Source organism: Prionailurus viverrinus, chromosome E1 (assembly GCF_022837055.1).
Source record: "Prionailurus viverrinus isolate Anna chromosome E1, UM_Priviv_1.0, whole genome shotgun sequence".
Taxonomy (NCBI): Eukaryota; Metazoa; Chordata; class Mammalia; order Carnivora; family Felidae; genus Prionailurus; species Prionailurus viverrinus.
The window spans coordinates 34880669-34899475 of NC_062574.1; the positions used below are offsets into that span (position 1 = coordinate 34880669).

At 53.4% G+C, this 18807-nt stretch overlaps 2 protein-coding genes across 8 annotated transcripts in view; both read right to left on the reverse strand.

Moving 5' to 3' along the window:
- Positions 1-4343: 4343 nt before the first annotated feature.
- On the reverse strand, positions 4344-12712 carry RSAD1 (radical S-adenosyl methionine domain containing 1). Of its 5 annotated transcripts, none has more exons than XM_047833890.1 (10): positions 11567-12712; positions 11109-11152; positions 10701-10905; positions 7421-7786; positions 7164-7227; positions 6665-6756; positions 6336-6390; positions 5857-5960; positions 5519-5669; positions 4344-4703 (listed from the first exon to the last, which is right to left on the reverse strand). In XM_047833890.1, the coding sequence occupies exons 1-10, from the start codon at positions 12011-12013 to the stop codon at positions 4639-4641; spliced, it is 1593 nt and encodes a 530-aa protein (XP_047689846.1). In that variant the 5' UTR covers positions 12014-12712; the 3' UTR covers positions 4344-4638. The 5 variants fall into 5 exon arrangements, 4 of the variants coding, with proteins under 4 accessions (XP_047689846.1, XP_047689843.1, XP_047689845.1 ...); XM_047833887.1 differs by having other exon boundaries at positions 11019-11152; positions 11567-12710; XM_047833889.1 differs by having other exon boundaries at positions 6609-6756; positions 11019-11152; positions 11567-12705.
- A 763-nt stretch (positions 12713-13475) lies between these two features.
- Positions 13476-18807, reverse strand: part of ACSF2 (acyl-CoA synthetase family member 2) — a 34285-nt gene continuing 28953 nt past the window's right edge. For all 3 annotated transcript variants that reach the window (XM_047833467.1, XM_047833468.1, XM_047833466.1), the window contains 6 exons: positions 16995-17102; positions 15985-16136; positions 14620-14761; positions 14411-14521; positions 14195-14263; positions 13476-13965 (listed from right to left, as the gene is read on the reverse strand). In XM_047833467.1, the coding sequence (XP_047689423.1) occupies positions 13915-13965; positions 14195-14263; positions 14411-14521; positions 14620-14761; positions 15985-16136; positions 16995-17102 (633 nt within the window). In that variant the 3' untranslated portion in view covers positions 13476-13914. The remainder of the gene's footprint in view (positions 13966-14194; positions 14264-14410; positions 14522-14619; positions 14762-15984; positions 16137-16994; positions 17103-18807) is intronic.

Below are 18807 nucleotides of genomic sequence, written 5' to 3' on the forward strand. Positions count from 1 at the left end.
GCACTATCAACAATAGCCAAAGTATGGAAAGAGCCCAAATGCCCATCGATGGATGAATGGATAAAGAAGATGTGGTATATATATATATATATATATATATATATGATGGGGTATTACTCGGCAATCAAAAAGAATGAAATCTTGACATTTGCAACTACGTGGATGGAACTGGAGGGTATTAGGCTACGTGAAATTAGTCAGTCAGAGAAAGACAAAAATCATATGGCTTCACTCATATGAGGACTTTAAGAGACAAAACAGATGAACATAAGGGAAGGGAAACAAAAATAATTTAAAAACAGCTAGGGGGACAAAACAGAAGAGACTCACGGAGAACAAACAGAGGGTTACGGGAAGGGGTGTGGGAGTGGGGATGAGCTAAATGGGTAAGGGGCACTAAGGAATCTACTCCTGAAATCATTGTTGCACTCTATGCTAACTAATTTGGATGCAAATTTTTAAAAATAAAAAAATAAACAAAAAAACAATACACATTACCTCTCAGATCTGGAGGTGGGGGAAGTCCAAGATCAAGGCGCCAGCAGATTCAAGTGTCTGGTGAGGGCCCACTTCCTGGTTTGCAGTCTTCCACCTCCTCTCCAGGTCCTCTGGTGGCGGAAGGAGCAAGAGAGCTCTCTGGGGCCTGTTTTATAAAGGCACTAATCCCATTCATGACTCCCGGCCTTGTCACCATCTGAAGGCCCCACCTCCTAATACCATCACCTTGGGGATTAGGTTTCCACTGTATGAATTCCTGGGGTGGGGGTGGAGGGGGGATAACACAAACACTGACTCTACAGCAGTCCTATTAAAGTCCTTTTCGGGGCGCCTGGGTGGCTCAGTCGGTTAAGCGTCCGACTTCGGCTCAGGTCATGATCTCGCGGTCCTGTGAGTTCGAGCCCCGTGTGGGGCTCTGTCCTGACAGCTCAGAGCCTGGAGCCTGTTTCGGATTCTGTGTCTCCCTCTCTCTCTGACCCTCCTCCATTCATGCTCTGTTTCTCTCTGTCTCAAAAATAAATAAACGTTAAAAATAAATAAATAAATAAATAAATAAATAAATAAATAAAATAAAGTCCTTTTCTTTGCAGAATGTAGTTCTGTCCTAGGAAGTGGGTGGTCTCACTGTTGGAGACTCCACGGGAGGGAGAAGAGACACCCAGTCTAAGCTGCTTGTCTACGATAGCCGCTTCAAGCCTGAGGCGGAGAGGCCTGAAAGAGGTCAGAAATCTGCCTAATTTAGGAGGCAGGTTAATCGACCTGGACCCAGGGTAAGTTTAAAACCACAATGTAACAGAAAGTTCTGGATGTCCAGAAGTGTTATGCCAGGTCTGCTACTTACCACTCATACGACCTGAGATTCAAGACTCTCTCTGAATGTCCCCGTATGTAAAATGGAAATTAAAATACCTGCCCCAGGGGCGCCCGGCTGGTCAGTCGGTACAGCATGGGATTCTTGATCTCAGGGTCTCGAGTTCGAGCCCCACAGTGGGCGTAGAGCTTACTTTAAAAAAGATTAAAACAAAACAAAACAAAACAAAATAAAATAAAACAAATTAAAGGGCACCTGGGTGGCTCAGTCGGTTGAGCATCCGACTTCAGCTCAGGTCATGATCTCACGGTCCATGAGTTCGAGCCCGCATTGGGCTCTGTGCTGTCAGCTCAGAGCCTGGAGCCTGCTTCGGATTCTGTGTCTCCCTCTCTCTCTCTGCCCCTCCCCCACTCATGCTCTGTCTCTCTTTATCAAAAAATGAATCAATGTTAAAAAAAAATTAAAAATAAATAAAATAGAATAATAAAACAAAATAATAAAGTATAAAATAAAATAAATAAAATAGCTGATCTGCCTACTTCACAGTACGGCGGGGGGGGGGGGGGGGGGCGTGGCTCAGTCTCAGGCTTTAAAACTGTAGAGCTCTTGCACGTGGAAAGTTTGGTGCTTCAAGCTGTAACCACACACTCCCACATATTACATTTCCCCAGCTCCTCACATCGCTTCGTCCCCAAAGTGGCTTGTCCTCCCCTTTGGTGTTCGCGTGCTCCCAGTAAGGGGTGGGTGAGGTGTGTGAAAAGATGACAACTCAAATCTCGATTCGGAGGAGGAGGAGAACCCCTCTGATGGCTGAGCCACGGAAGGCCTGGGCTGCAGAGGGAAGGGCCCCACTCCACTTCGTCCCGTCGAGAAGTACCCGTGTCCCCCCCTTGTTCCTCCTGACTCCAGCCTCTCAGGATGGAAGGCACGAGATGCCAGGGCTTCCCAAACTGGCCTGATCGTTTCAAAAGCGAGCTTCCTGGGCTCCACCTCCCAGAGATTCTGATTCACCTGGTGAGGGTGGGACCAGGCTGAGTCACTGAAGGTGATCTGTGCCACCCCCACCTGGTCTTGGTTCCCGTCCAGGCCCTCTGCATGGGCCTCGTGAGGTGCCCCAGCAAGGCAGGGCCCAGACATCTCAGGTGGCAGGAGCCCTGGCAGCTGGGAGAAACCCGAGTGCACCCAGGTTATCTGATGGCTCACCTGCTCCGGCCCTGTGTTCACTTCTTGAATATCAAGATCAGGGGAAGGCTCTGGAAGACAGGCTTCCCCCCACCCCTCGCACAGGTCACCCCGCAAGCCGCCCCAGGGCCAGAGGAGGTAGTGAAAAAATATACTCCCCCTTCCTGCTCCCAGCCCTTCAGAACCAAATGCACTGCAGGCTTCCACAGCCTGCTGGCACATCTTTACAGATAACCCGGGGATTTATCTCTTGACACATCTATCAACAGGCCAGTGAGTTCCTCGAGGGCTGGGACAGGTCTCACTCCTCCCTGCGTGCCCTGCACAGGGCCAAGCGCCCCATTAGCGCGTGCTGAATATTTCACGAATAATGGAGAGGCAGTAACACTAACCATGTTACCACAGGGTCACAGAAGGACTGATATTCACACCCACTGGGCACCCAGGGAATGCACGTGCTCACCTCTGAGGGGTGGAGGGAACCCCAACCTTAGTGCCCCAGCTGGAGGCTGAGCTTCCCCTGCCCGGATCTGCAGCAATAACTAAATTACTTTTGACATCACAGTACCCTTTGATGTGATAAGGTATGAAAGTTACAGAGCCTCTGTACAGGAAAATGCCCCTTTCTCTCTCTCCCTGTCCCCCACCCCTCTCTGCCTGTCACAGGCGCACACGCGCGCGCGCCCACACACACACACACACACACACACACCCTGCATACAACATCTAGGTGAAGAGTTTCAGCCCTTCAAAAACAGGGAAAGCTGGGACGCCTGGGGGGCTCAGTTAGTTAAGCATCTGACTTCAGCTCAGGTCATGATCTCGTGGTTTGTGGGTTCGAGCCCCGTGTCGGGCTCTGTGCTGACAGCTCAGAGCCTGGACCCTGCTTCGGATTCTGTGTCTCCCTCTCTCTCTGCTCCGCCCCCCACTCACACTTTGTGTCTTTCGCTCTCTCTCTCTCTCTCTCAAAAATAAACATTAAAAAGAGAGAGAGAGAGAGAAAGCTCCTTTTTTTTTTTAATTTTTTTTTTTCAACGTTTATTTATTTTTGGGACAGAGAGAGACAGAGCATGAACGGGGGAGGGGCAGAGAGAGAGGGAGACACAGAATCGGAAACAGGCTCCAGGCTCCGAGCCATCAGCCCAGAGCCTGACGCGGGGCTTGAACTCACGGACCGCAAGATCGTGACCTGGCTGAAGTCGGACGCTTAACCGACTGCGCCACCCAGGCGCCCCAAAGCTCCTTTTTTTTAAATAGATGAATGCCAGTTAACGAATGTCGATAGAATGTTAGAGTCAAAAATGAACATTTTGCATCTCCTACTCTAGTCACTGATTTAGGCAAAGGGTCATTAATGAATGCTAAAATCATTGGGGCAATGATTGTCAGAGAACAGGGCATTCATTTGTCTCAAGGTATCACGCTACTGATAAACTATTAACTTCCAAGGTGGGGGGAAATATACTATGGACAGATTGGACATCTGCCACTTTAATCAAGTGGTCAAAATTAGTATTATCGCTAGGGGCCTGACCGGGCATTATGTACCTTGAGCTACACAATATCTGTATGTATTCTTGCCAAAAATATTTCACCCAAACCCAATCATTAGCAAAGAGATACACTCAGAATGTGGGACATTCTACAAGACAAGCGGCTTTGATTCTGAAAAACCCAGTGTCATAAAAATAAGCAAAAAGGAAGGGGTCTTTAAAAAAAAAAAAAAGAAGAAGAACGAGGAGACAGAACAGCGAAAGGAAAGCATAAAACTTTATTGGAGTCTGTGTTCCCCGCACCCGCGCCCACCCCCACCCCCCCCCCCCCCCCCCCCCGGCCTCCAAAGAGAGTTACAACGTTTTGGAGACATTCGGGAACATTTGAAAATGGACCACACAGTATTGCACGAACATACACTTTCTTAGGTTGGTGATATTGCTGTGGCTATATTGGACAATGTTCTTTTTCTTAGGAGATACAAGCTAAAATGTTTGATGTCTACACCCTTCTTTCAAATGGTGCAGCAAAGAAAAAGAAAGAAAGAAAGAGCTAGCTAGCTATTCAAAGGTAAAGTAAATGTGGCCAAAATGTAGCAACCGCAAACTCTACAGGGTGAGCACAAAGTCTGGAAACATGGCTATTTTATTTTTTTACAGGTTGAAGATGTCCTTGATGACATTATGAATCCTTCCTCTTTCCAGACTGTACAGGCACCCTGCAACGAAGGCTATGTAGTTTACATTGAACTATCCTTTTAACTTCCCTGTAGGTTTGAAATCTTTTAAAATGGAATGTACAGTGGGGGAAGGAATCTCGGCTCTAGACTAAGCCTCGAGCCCCCAGATCAGGATTCTACTCTCCAGGGAAGGAACCTAGAAAAAGGAGCTGACGAAGGTCAAGGCGGGCTCCCTCCCTGGGCTTGTTGGGCTGTTTAAATAAAACCAGGCAATCGTTTGTGCAGGTAAAAGGCCAGGGGAAAATTACCAGGCTCTGGGGCTTTCCTGAATTCTTTTCCCCTCCCCTTTCCCTGCTTAGCTCCCTGCGACCTTCACTCTCGTGAGAGAAGGGGAGGGGAGGGGAGCTGGGGACGCAGGAGGGTCTGTGTGGCTCTGGGACCCCAGACATAACCCGGTTGCCAAAAGAGAAAGGGTAAGGCTTGCTCTGATCTTTCCCACTGTCCTCAGAGTCCAGCAGGTGGCTGTACTGGACATGGGCACGGGTCCAGCCGCACAGGTCGGGCCCTCTAAGTCCTGCCCTATGTTGGAGGGGCTAGAAGCCTGAGAGCTAGATTTCTCAGAATCTTCTGCCAGCCAGGATTTCCTTTGGAGCCCACTAGTGAGAGGCACTTGCAGAAACCATTACTCCTTCTCTGGCAGCGGAAGGCAAACTCAATGTCAGTTTGCAAACCAGCAATGTCCTCTCACGCACCTCATGGTAGCCATACCCCCTGGGGATACCAAGGAAGGGCACTGACTGGAGCTGGGACGGCACCTGCCAGTGGAGAGCATCAGTCCGGCCTCCAGAGCCCACCTGGCACTGTCCTGGGATCACAGAAACATCTGGTCATCCCCCTTGCCCAGGGGAGGGGGCTCTCTGCAGCCAGGCCTCTTGGAGTCGGGGCAGGAGGGTCAGCAACAGAGAGTCTAGTACAGCCAGACCCTCCCAGGAACACCGAAGACCCCTGGAAAACCAAGAAGCCTGGATGTGACTGCCTCAGTTTACCAACTTCAATCTTCACCATCCACCGGTACGAACGCCCCAGCCCCCACAGGCCCCTCCTCATGGGTCTTTTGCGTTTTTCCTGGGGCTGTGGATCTGTAGTCAGGGCTCCCGGGGACTCCTGACATGCCCCCCCCCCCCAAACGCACCTGTGATCCAGCAGCAACAGGCCCTGTACCAGCAAGGCCTTCACCTCCTGGCTTGATCCAAACACGTCCCATAGGCTCAGCTGGGATGCAAACCGCTGCCAGTGCTGGGAAACCGGAAGGGTGAGAGGGACAGGGACCGCAGGGTGGGTGGCTGGCTAGTCTGGGCACACGTCTGGGGGTGTGGTGAAGGGCAAGGGAGGGTCCCGTCCGCACAGGGGTCTCTGCAACGGACTCACACACACCTAGAGCTGGGGTGGGGGTGGGGGTACCTGCGGCCCTCGTCCAGGGTTCTCACCACTGCCCCACACTGCCCACCGCTTCTGCCCATCAGGGCTCGGCTGGGCCAAGGCCAACCTCCAGCTGCCAGCCCCAGAGGAACAGATGTGCGTATGTGTGTCTATGTGTGAGCACAGAAGAGACAGTGATTCTGAAAGACCCAGGAGAAGGAAGTGATGTGCCACAGCCCCCCCAACCCTTACCTGGTGAGTGATCCCCACGTCCGTACGTAGCCCCATGGCCAAAACTTCCTCTAGCCTGGGAGAAAAACCATCAAGGTGTCTTGGAGAGGAGACCTGGCCGCACCCCCATTCTTCAAACCCTATACTGGGATGTGTGTACGGGGGCTCGTGAGGCCATGCAGGACAGGGAGGGAGGGGGCAAGGCAAGGCAGGAAATTAAGTTGCGCCGGTAGGGATGGCTCTGGGGGTGCAGGCAAAGCCGGGGTGAACAGCCCTGTGCTCTCAGATGCTCACAGCTCCAGCTCGCCCAAGGGAACGCGCTTCCGGGTGCCGTGGCCAAACAGCGTCACCTCTTTCATCCAGTTGTCGGGCTCCAGGGTCTGGATCCGAGCCTCCCGGGTGTGGCCCCCGGCCCCCTGGGGCACAAATCGCCCGTGGGCCCCTGACGACATCAGCAACCTTTAGTGGCAGCTTAATGCTGTGTGTGCTCACCAGATGTTAAATTGGTGGCTCTCAAAATGCGGTCCCTGGACAATTAGCCTCTAATATGCTGGGAACGTAAATTCTTGGGCCCTACCCCAACCCACCCTGCCCCACCAAACTCCGGATGCGGGGCTCAGCAATCCGAGTTTTAATTCTGATACACACTAACGAGTGAGCACTACAGTGCCACAGCCACGATTTCAAGCATCTCGAAATACATATTCATCAGCTCTACAAAGTATTATTTTTTGCTGCACTTCACGTATAAAGAAACAGAGGCTTTGAGAGGTTAATAAGTGGCCTGAGATCACACAGCCGTGACATTTGCTCCTGAGTCATCCCTTCTATGGTTCTCGGGGGACTCACCGGGCCCAACGCCAAGGTACTGACCGCACTGCCAGTAAGTCCAATTGTGGGTACTAAGCGCCCCCTGTGGGGAAGGAGGGAATAGCCCGCTCAGCGAGAAGAAGGTGGGCCCGCATCTGCTCAGGTAAGGGGCACCTGGCTAGAATGTCCCGTCTCAGGCCTCGAGAGCACCCGGCAGCAACCTCCCACCCCCACAATTCTCCACTCCCGGCTTAGGCTGCCCATCCCCCAACTTCAGCCAGCAGCCCAAGACTTACATTGCGGGCGAAGTTGGAGACCTCATACTGGCGGAAGCCTGCCTCCCGGAGCACCGTCCGTCCCTCCTGATACATCTCAGCAGCCACCTCGGGGTCAGGGGCGGGAAGGGTGCCCCGCTGCACCTGGGTGAAGAGTGCGGTGCCCCGCTCCAGGGTCAGCTGGTAGAGGGAGATGTGGTCGTCACAGTAGCCCAGCAGTTCCTGCAGCTGCCGGAGCCACGGCCCCGACTTCTGTGCCGGAAGCCCCAACATCAGGTCCACAGATACACGTCTGGGAAAGAGACGTCGGGCCTCTGCCAGTGTCTGAAGCGCATCGCTGGCCGAGTGTGTCCGCCCCAGCAGCTGGAGCTCCTTGTCATCTAGGGACTGAGGAGAGAGGGCCAGGTATAACACGGAGGCCAGCTCAGAGGCAGACAGGAACAGGTGACCGACCTTACTGTGGACAGATACACAGGACACAGCAGGGAGCCGCAAGCCAAGGGTACCACGGGCTCCGCCTCACTATGGTTCGCTATGTGCAAAGCATTTTTAAGTACTATCTAATGCATCCTTCTAATCCTCCAACATTAGCTCCATTCTACAGATAAGAAAACGGAGGTTCAGATGTGTTACATAACTTGCTCAAGGCCATACAATGGCAAAGTCAGACCTGGAATTTAGGACTGTCTGACTCCAAAGGCAAGAGTGTTTTTGTTTATTTATCTATTTATATTATTTTAAAAGTTTTTTTATAAACGTATTTTATTTTGAAAGAGATCGAGAGGGTGGGCGGGGGAGGAGCAGAGAGAGAGGCAGAGGGAGAATCCTAAGCGGGCTCCGTGCTGTCAGCGCAGAGCCCCGTGTGGGGTTCAATCTCACGAAGCCAACGTGAGATCATGACCTGAGCCGAAATCAAGAGTTGGGACGCTTAACCGACGGAGCCGCCCAGGTGCCCCCGAGAGTATTTTTAAATTTTACTTTTATTTTATTTTTTAATTTTTTTTTAATGTTTACTTATTTTTGAGACAGAGAGAGACAGAGCACGAACAGGGGAGGGGCAGAGAGAGAAGGAGACACAGAATCTGAAACAGGCTCCAGGCTCTGTCAGCACAGAGCCCGACGCGGGGCTCGAACTCACGGACCGTGAGATCATGACCTGAGCCCAAGTCGGACGCTTAACCGACTGAGCCACCCAGGCGCCCCTTAAATTTTACTTTTAAAGATACTTCAAACTTACAGACCGTTTGAAAGCCAAGTACAATAAACACCTTCATTTAGATTCACCGAAAAACATTTCACCACATCTGCTTTGTCTCTAAATATACGTGTATGTGATTACAATGCTGAGCCACTTGACGGTAAGTTATAGACCAGCACCGACCAAAAGAATTTTCTGGGATGACAGAAGTGTTCTCTGTGTGCACTGTCCAATGCTGTAGACACTAACCACATGTGGCTACTTAATTTCAAGTTAGTTACATTTAAATAATCACATTCCAAGTGTTTACTGACATGTGGTCAGTGGCTACTGTATTATTGGTCACTGCAGATATAGAACCTTTTAGGAGAATATGGTAGCCGCGGACCACATGCTAGAGGGCACTCGCGATGTGGTTGCTTAAATGTAATTAACTTAAACGTTATCCCTCAGTATTCCTAAATACTTAAGTGTGCATTTCCTAAGAACAAGGACATTCTCTTACATAACCACAATCCAATTACAGAGTTCAGGAAATGTAACATTGACACAATGCCATTATCTAATACACAGTCAGAGTCAAACTTGTCCCCATAATATCTATTGGAGTAATTTCCTCTCCCCAGCCAAATCCAGGATCCAACTGGGTCACACATTACATTCAGCCCTCGTTGTCTCTTTCGTCTCTCAGGCTGGATACACCGCCTTTGTCTTTCAGGCCATGACGTTTTTGATGAATACTGGCTGGTTGTTTTTAAAATGTCTCTTAATAAATTCTAGAGACCTGCCGTACGACACTGTGCATATAGTTACCAACACGGATCTGTCCACTAAAAAATATGTTAAGAGGGTAAATGGATCTCAGGTTATCTGTTCTTACCACACACACCAACATTGTTTTTTAAGTTTATTTAGTTATTTCAGTAATCTCTACACTCAAGGTGGGGCCTGAACTCACAACCCCGAGACCAAGAGTTGCACGCTCCACCGACTGAGGCAGCCAGGCACCCCCAAAAAGTCTTTTAAAAAGTTTTTTTTAATGTTTATTCATTTTTGAAAGACAGAGAGAGAGCGCACAAGCAGGGGTGGGGCAGCGAGAGAAGGGGACACAGAATCTGAAGCAGGCTTCAGGCTCCAAGCTGTCGGCACAGAGCCCAGACACGGGGCTCGAACTCACAAACCATGAGATCATGACCTGAGCCGAAGTCAGACGCTCAACTGACTGAGCCACCCAGGCGCCCCCCCCCCCCCCAACCAAAAGTCTTTTAATTTAGATTTTCGTGATGGTTCCTCACAAGTAGATTTAAGATATACATCTGGGGCCAGAATATCTCAGAAATGATGTGTCTCTTTTGGTATATCCCATCGGGACAAAGCCCCAACCCCAAACTGTATGGTTAAGCGGCAGATGTATTAGAAGGATGAACAATACTGGATATGGAAGTACCAGGAGTCAACCGGAAAAGAATATGTTTCTCCCCGACCTAAAAACCTTCAACAAGTCCCTCATCACCACCAGGCAAAACCCCAAACTCCCTTGTGTGATGCTCAAGGCTTTGGGGCCCTATCTTGCAGCCTTGCCTCCAGCCTCTCCAATGGCAAGTGACTCACAGCTCTCCAGAACATACACGGCTCTCCCATTCCTGTGTCTTTTCCTCTCACACCCTCTCTCCTGTGGAACGCCTCCTCCTCAAAGATCACCTCCTCCAGGAAGGTTTCCAGGATTTCATCAGACGGAGACACCCTTCAGGCTGTACTCTGAAAGCTTTTTGCTGCGACTCCCTTAACTGGCAGCCTTTACCATGGTGCAGTGATCTGATGACCCTTCTGCCTCCTCCTAGGTCTCCAATCATGTAACAAAAAATTTTTCTGAGCGTCTGCTATGTGCCATGCACTATGGTGGGTGCTTGGAATACTGTGATTTAAAAAAAAAAAAAAAAAGGTAGGCATGATCCCTGCCTCATGGAGCTTGTGGTCTAGCACAGCAGCAGACATGCCTCCTGGGCCCTGGCACCCAGAGGAGCCCAGTTAATGAGTGTGACCAGAGGAGGGACCGCACGGAGGGTCCGGGTGCCCTGGGATGCGGTGGGTAAGATGGGTTACCTGGAGACCAATGGACAACCTGTTGATCCCTGCTGCCCCAAAAGCTGCCAGCCTAGAGCCTGGGGCCGAAGTCGGGTTGGCCTCCAATGTGACTTCCGAGTCTGCAGGCAGGTGGGCCGACTGGTCCACCGCCTCCAGGACAGCAGCCACAGTGTTGGGACTGGCCAGGCTGGGGGTGCCCCCACCAAAGAACACAGAGTCCACCCTGGGGAGAGAAGATGGAGGAGATGAGACTTGGGGGGAGCCCTCCGGAACGTCTGCACCGGTCCTAGCCGCTCGCCCAATTTCCAAGACCCCGCCTACAGCCCCAGCACCCACCGCCGCACGCCGCTGAGCCCCAGCAGCGTCTGCGCCTCAGTCACCAGACAGCTCCGCATGGCAGCCTCCTCCACGCCGCGGGGGACGTACTTGTTGAAATTGCAGTAGCTACAGCGCTTCTCGCAGTACGGCCACTGGGGGCAGGGGTGGAAGGGCCGGGCGAGGTGTGACCCCAGCGGCTCCAGCCACTTGCAGGGTTCCGTCGCACGCATCCCCACCCCAAGGTCGTCAACAGCGGCTCAGCCATCTAAGCCACACAACTCCCCAAGGAAGGTGGGATGGGGAATATTATGCCCCCTTCGTTAGGAGAAAACTGGGGCTCAGCGGGAAATCACTCGGTCAAGGTCACCGAACTGGTGAGAGCACCAAGAGACTGGTCTCCGGACCAGGACATTTCCTTGCCAGGGCACCGCGTCCTGTCCCAGGCCTCGCCGGGGGACGGGGAGGGACGGCAGGTGGCTTCACGGCGTGACCAGCCGCCACGTGGACCCAGCCCCGCCGCCGCCGCCGCGCCCCGCGAGCCCCGTCCCCGCCCCCGCCCCACTCACGTGCACGTAAAGCGCCGCGCGCGAACTCGGGGGCGCAGGACTCGGGGATCCCTTGGCGCCCTCCGCGTGGCGGCGCCTCTGGGCCATTTTAGTCGCCGCCGCCCAGCCGCGGGCCCGGGCCCCAGGGAGCGCCATGGCGCCCGCTACGGCGGGGAGCGGCCTGGTGCGCGGAGAGATCGGCAGACACGCTCCCGGGACGCACGGGAGTGCGCAGAGCCGCGCCAGCCGGGCCGCCCGGGCCGCCCCGGCAGGAGGAAGAGGGACTGCGTGACCGCGCGCCGCGTCCCCGGACGGGCTGGGAGGGCCCCGGGCCTCGCCTCTGCGGCGCCACCTGCTGGGCCCGGACGCGCTCACCGCGCCCGCCAGTCCTTTCCCGGAGAGGGTTGTGGGCTGAGCCGCTTTGCCTGCCTTTTGGTCCCCTGTCCGAGGGCGAGTTCCCCGCCCCATGCAGGAGCTCTTGGTCCGTTCAGTCCTTCACATTGTATGTGCCTGACTCAAAGCTGGGGACTGGGGACATCTAGATACATAAGATCAGGTCGCAGTACAGGTGCGACAGGAGAGAGACAAACCAACAAGAGACAGCAGGCAATAGATACTAACTCAAAACCTGCTGGGTATCAGGGCAGTGTCCTCTGTGCTGTGTGGCTGGTCTGTTGCAAGGGCCGTGGAGTCAGTGGGGAAGGAGAGGGCACCTTGGGCTGGATGTTGAAGGAGCAGAGATTCCCAAGGACAATTAGCTTGGCCAGCAGAGTAAGCTGTCATCTCCTGGGTCCGGCCCGCCTGGGCACCTGCTGGGAGGAAAGTCACAGACGGTGTCCTTGGGAGGGACGGGGTGCAGGTGAAGGGCTGGGAAAGCAGGCATCTGAAGAACTCTTTGATAAAGTGGAAAGATCCCGGGTTTGGAGCCAGATATCTGGGTTCTAATTCCAGCTGTGTGGCCTTGGGTAAGACTCTGAACTTCTCCGAGTTTGTTTCACCGTTTGTGAAATGGGGCAAGTGCCTATTTGGGAGGGTTGGTGGGAAAATTCCAAGAGAAAATACATATGAAAGCACCTAGCCTAGGGCTGGGCACCCAGAGCACGCTAAACTTCAGTTCGTTTTCTAAAAAGAGGACGCCTCTGCTTCAGGGAGGTAGGTATTCAAAACAGCAGGAAAGTTTCCGCCTCTGTGAACTGGAAAGTGATGTGCCTTTTGGAACACAGCTGTTTTTATTTCTTGGGTCAAGCTACAGCGGCTTGAACTGGCCCAGCCCCTCAAGGAAGCCCCAGCTTCATCTTTTTTTTTTTTAAATCAAAATTGGGTTGGTTTTGGGGGGGGGGGGGAACACAGGATGTGGGATGATTCCTAAAGGGTATGGAGTTTCTTTTTAAGGTGATGAAAATATTTAAAACTGACTTTGGAAAACTCATGTAGCATTTGTGTGTCAACTATATACTTCAATTAAAAAAATCGACTTCAGGGATGACCGCACGTATCTGTGAATATACTATAAACCATCAATAGGACACTTTAAGTGGGTGAATTGAATGGTATGTGAAATTAATTATATACTAGTAAGTCTGTTATCGTTTTAATTTTTTTAAGTATTTTTATTTATTTCAAGGGAGAGAAAGCGCGTGCATGCAAGTGGTGAAGGGGCAGAGAGAGGGAGAGAGAGAGAATCCCAAGCAGGCTCTGTACCACCAGTGCAAAGCCTGATAAGGGGCTCAAACTCACGAACCGCAAGATCATGACCTGAGCGGAAGTCGGATGTGTAACTGACTGAGCCACCCAGGCGCCCCAAGCTGTTACTGTTTAAAAAAAAAAATTTAACATTTATTTTTTGAGGGACAGAGACAGAGCATGAGTGGGAGAGGGGCAGAGAGAGAGAGAGGCAGTCACAGATTCTGAAGCAGGCTCCTGGCTCCACGGTGTTGGCACAGAACCCGACGTAGGGCTTGAACTCACAAACCTCAAGTTCGTGACCTGAGCCAAAGCCGGATGCTTAACCGACTGAGCCACCCAGGCGCCCCAAGCTGTTATTGTTTTAAAAAGGATACTTCTTGCTGGACTAATCTGACAACAAAGTGAAAAAGCAATGATCTGGGTTCATGTCTCAGAGGGATCAAGTGAGGATTAAATGAAATAGATAATGCACACCAAAGTCGGCACCTTCGTGACAAGGAACCAGAGGGTCTGAAAGTGTCCCTCCCTTCTCCATCCCATAGCAGCTGTCAAGTGAGCACACCAGCAAGAGACCAACCAAAGAAAACAGAAGCTCTTTATGCCAAATCACAAAGACAGACAGGGGAATGTGGGAGGAGGGCAGCAAGGGCCTGGGAGGATCCCCCCCCCCACCCCGCCCTTATTCACAGGTTTAGATGTTGTTCCATCTGCTGTCGAAGTTTGAATTTCTGGATCTAGAGGAAAAAGAACAGAGTGAGAGCCAGGCTCAGGGCCTCTGCCAACCATGGTTCCCAGCTGGCTTGGTTTGCCTGGGACTGAGGTGTTTCTTAGGGTAAAGTGGGGAAAGTTTGTGGCAAGCCAGACTCTTTTGCCCATCACGGAGGGAGGCATAGGTCGAGCCACCTGGCCTTCTGTACCTAGGACCCCAGGCCACCCTGCCCCTCTCTGGTCTCCTTTACTCACCTTTCCTGAGACAGTGAGGGGGTAGTTTGTGACAAACACGACGTATCGGGGAATCTTGAAGTGGGAGATCTGCAGACCAGAGGGAGGTAAAGCGTGAGGATGGCGGGGGCAGGAAGGGGGGGAGGAGGAGGGGGCAGTGGGCTGCCTGGCTGGCTGGCAGGGAGAGGGGGTTGAAGCACAAAGCAACATCAGCATGGGGCGGGCTGAGGTTCCCACCTTTCCTTTGCAGAAAGCCTTGATCTCCTCCGCTGTAGTCTTCTCCCCCTTTTTCAGGCGAATGCAGGCACAGATTTCCTCCCCCATCCGGTCATCCTTCACCCCCACCACCTTGCAGCGCCAGAGACAGATGTCAGACATTGCCATGCCCATCCCTGTTTCCTGCTCCTGGGGGGCTCACCTGGGCTTACCTGGGCTGGGTGGCTCACCTGCACTTCCTGCACCTGCGGGTGTGTGTGAAAGAAGTCTTCAAGCTCGGCGGGGTAGATGTTCTCACCGCCCCGGATGATCATATCCTTGGAGCGGCCCACGATCTTGCAGAAGCCCTGATTGTCCATCACGGCGATGTCTCTGTGAGGAAAGCCCAGGGATGACCTCTCACTTCTGCCTCTTCTGACTGGCTTAGCCATCAAACATTTATTGAGCACCTATTGTTTGCCTCATACTGCCCTAGACTCTGGGGGATATGGCATAAATAAGACGTTCTGGATATATGATTTTCGTGGCTAGCTTTTTTTTTCTTTTTTTTTTTTAATCATTCGGGGGTCAGTTTAAACACATCCACCTTTTTTTTTTTTTCAACGTTTATTTATTTTTGGGACAGAGAGAGACAGAGCATGAACGGGGGAGGGGCAGAGAGAGAGGGAGACACAGAATCGGAAACAGGCTCCAGGCTCTGAGCCATCAGCCCAGAGCCTGACGCGGGGCTCGAACTCACGGACTGCGAGATCGTGACCTGGCTGAAGTCGGACGCTTAACCGACTGCGCCACCCAGGCGCCCCAAACACGTCCACCTTAAAGAGGTTTTCTCTGACCCCCCAATCTAAGAGAAGCTCCTGTCTCCACCACTGCTGCTTTCTTTTCTCTGACCCTGTTTTACTGTCTTCCTGGCGTTTATCCATGTCTGAACTGATCTCTTTTGTATCTGTCTTCCTCCCCAAGACGTGTGGAAAGTCAGAGCAGGACCCTGTTCATCTTGCCTTCCCTTGGACCACCAGTGGCCAGAACAGTGCTGGCACATTGGAGGCGCACGATAAGAATTTGTTCACTCGAGGGGCGCCCGGGGGCTCATTCGGGTCCGATTTCAGCTCAAGTCACGATCTCGCGGTTCAGGAGTTTAAGCCCCACTTCGGGCTCTCCGCTGTCAGCGTGGAGCCCGCTTCGGATCCCCTGTTCCCTTCTCTCTCTGCCCCTCCCCAAGCCTATGCTCTCTCTCTCTCTCTCAAAAATAAATAAACGCTAAAAGAAGAAGAAGAAAAAAAGCTTTGAGAAAAAATTGTTTTTCTCAATTGACAGATGAGTCTTGGCTCAGGTTTTACAGACACCCGTATAGCGCCCTGTCCTAGGCGCTCTCCCCCATGCTGTGTTTGATCTTTTTGGGTGCTCTGTGCAGGGAGCACGATCATCCTCATCTGACACATTTTGGAAATGAAGCCTCCAAGATGTGAAGGAGCCCTCTTGACAAACAAGTTCTCTTTGTGTTAGTTTGATGTTTCCAGCTAAGACTCAGGCCCTACCCCCCCCCACCCCCCCCACCCCCCCAGCCTCTCCTCGGCCCCCAGCTGCCTCCTCACCCTGTGTGATACCACTTGTCCTGTCCAATCGCTTCCTCGGTCTTCTGGGGCTCGCCCCAGTAGCCCAGCATGACGCAGTACCCTCGGATGCACAGCTCCCCGGACGTGTTCAGCTCGGCCAGCGTCCCCGTCTTCATGTCCACAATCTGGGCCTGGGACCGGGCAACTTCAGGCTGGGGCCTCCTGCCTGCCCTCTCGCCTCAGGAATGGGGGGGGGGGGGCGCCTCGGGATGGGGGGGGGGCTTCGCCTTTCCAGCCCCTGGCTCTGCCCAGCCCAATCAGTGAGAGCTGCTCTGGGTCAGCCTTCAAGGTGCAAGGGGCCCTCAAAGGGACAGGCTGCCTGGGAAACTAAGTGTTTATGCCAAGCAAAAAGACGGGCTCTGTAGAAGGCAGGGGCGGGGGGTATGGGAGAGAAAAAAACTGTGTAGGAAAAATCTCTGTGCTCTGGCTCCTCTTTGAGGCCATCCTGGCTGCCCCTGAAACAGACAGTGGGGCTTGGCAAAAACACACCTCAGACAGGAAGGGAGGCTGCGGGAGTTCAGCTGGCGGCTGCTCAAGGCCACTGTTCCAGCTCTTTCCTCTCAGGCCTTAGCCTCAGGCTCAGAAAAAGCCCTAGGCCAGGCCTGGGGAGGACCTTGCTGCTGGGGGCTCGGGGTGCTCTGGGCACCTTGAGTGAGCTGTGTGGCTGTCTGATAGAAAGAAATGGGGGTGCCCGGGTGGCTCAGTCAGTTAAGTGTCCGACTTCAGCTCAGGTCATGATCTCACAGCTCGTGGGTTCGAGCCCCATGTCAGGCTCTGTGCTGACAGCTGAGACCCTGGAGCCTGCTTCGGATTCTGTGTCTCCCTCCTTCTCTGCCCCTCCCCTGCTCACGCTCTGTCTCCCTCTCTCAAAAATAAAGATGAAAAAAAATTTAAGAAAAGAAAAGAAAGAAAGCAATAAATGTCCCCAAGGAATGCGCCCCAGTGGAGTGATAGGAGGTGGGGTCCAAAGGTCTCCATCTGGGGCTAACCTCTGTGTGAGGCATAATTCTGCCCACACTTTCTGCCTTCTGTTCCACAGTGTCCTCAGCGAAGTTCATGAAGGTCACGGGACTGTTCTCTGTTGTTCCGTAAGCCACCTAGAGGGTTGGGGGAAGGCGTTTGGAGGGAGCACTGGAGATGCAGTGTGAAGGGTGAGCTACCCTGGGGGAATGTGAAGGAACCCAGGAGAAAGTGGAGGGCAGTGGGTGATGGGAAAAGAGGCACTCCAGCAGAGGGACTAGCTCAACTAGCAGGGGCCCCAGGTCTGAGATAAAATTGAGATCAAGGAACATTCTTTTCTAGCCAGGGCTCTCTGTTTCTTGCTTCCTGGAGCAGCCATGTGTCTGAGCCCATGGTTCCCTGCGTTCCCGACGCCCCAGCCTTCTCTCCTTCCTCCCCAGGCTGTCTCAGCACCCCCTCCCTGATTTCAGGCCGCAACATCCCCTTTCCCTCCCTTCCAAACTGAAGGTCCCATAAACTTGATGAGAAAGCCAGCCTGCATTGGCCCAGCTGGAAACTGCACAGACACAACCCACCCACCCGCCTGAAACCCCGAGATCAATGCCTGGCCTTGTGGTGGGTGACCCCGAAGCTTTGGAGGGTTTCCTGTAAGTGTATTTCCATCACAATTAAAATATAGCCAGAGCAGGGTTTAAAAGCCAGTCACACACACACACCGCCCCCCCCCCCCACTCCCACCCAACACTTCCAGTGGTTGGAACATCCTGAGCAACAGAAAACCAGAAGCCAACCTTGGAGGAACCTAAATACCATCAGAGAATGTTCTGAGCCAACTATGACCCCCGTCTAAGGCAACGGGTGAAAGGGACTTAGGAGAGGGGCTAGGTACCCTGTAATCTAGGCTCCTGATCAACACAGACAACAGACCTTTGTCCATCCTCCACCCCACCCCACCCCACTCCCCACTTCCTCTGTGGTAGCTGGCACACCGCTGGGGCCCCTCCCCTCCCCCTCTCAAACCTAGACAACAGCCTGTACCAGGCAGCCCAGGGCTCCTACCCTGCCTACCTACCCTCCCCTTTCCGCAGGAATCCGGACACCATGGCTGGCAAATGGACACACAGAGACCTGGTCAGCTGGGGGACGGCTGCCCACAGGACCTAAGCTGTCCAGAGCTGATCGCTGGTAGCCAGGACCTGACCCCCCTCTCCCCCCACCTCGCCATAGTCCTGGGGCCACTGCCCAGGTGTGGCCTCTGCCAAGTACACCTTGGCGCCACTCTGGCCGCCACCCTGAGAGACCCCTCAGGGGCAGGTCCTGACCGCTGGCGGTGGGGATGAGGAGATGGAGATATTTTAGGGAAATGAAGGAGGGGGTCGGGGAGAGATGGTGTGACTGTGCTGGTTCAGTTGTCCCCGCTCCGCGTCTGTGGTCTTCAGGTGTGTCTGCGAGTTCTACGGGTCACCACCCCCCCCTCCCGCCCCCCACTCCCCGCCCCTGTTCCCACATTTCTGGTTAGCCTTCAGCAGTGGAAAAACGGGATGGGAGTGCAGGGGACAGAAACTCAAGCCGGGGGCTGGACGAGAGGGGCCAGAGACCACACCCCAAGGGTGGGGAAGGAGGGCCGGTCGCCTTGGGGTTGGCCGGCCGGAAGGGGGAGCCCGACGCCAGCGCGGCTCGCACGCTCGGCCGGCGCCGCACAAGAGTGCTATTAAAGCGCCGCCGGCCGGCCGACCGCGGCGAGACTCGCGTCCGGCTGTCCGGCCCCGCTTCCTCCCTCCCCGGGGCCAGGGCTCCGCGCCGAGCGTGTATTGGGGGGGGGGGGGGGGCGGCTTTCAGGCG

What these genes read in the sequence shown, in the direction of transcription:
- RSAD1 (XM_047833887.1), bottom strand. Translation starts at nt 12,013, where the DNA reads ATGGGGCGGGGAACTCGCCCTCGGACAGGGGACCAAAAGGCAGGCAAA. An exon ending in GGGCTCAGCGGCGTGCGGCG is followed by an intron (nt 10,906 to 11,018) that starts GTGGGTGCTGGG and finishes TTCTCTCCCCAG; the next exon opens with GGTGGACTCTGTGTTCTTTG. An exon ending in TGATCCCAGGACAGTGCCAG is followed by an intron (nt 4,704 to 5,518) that starts GTGGGCTCTGGA and finishes CCTTCGTTGCAG; the next exon opens with GGTGCCTGTACAGTCTGGAA.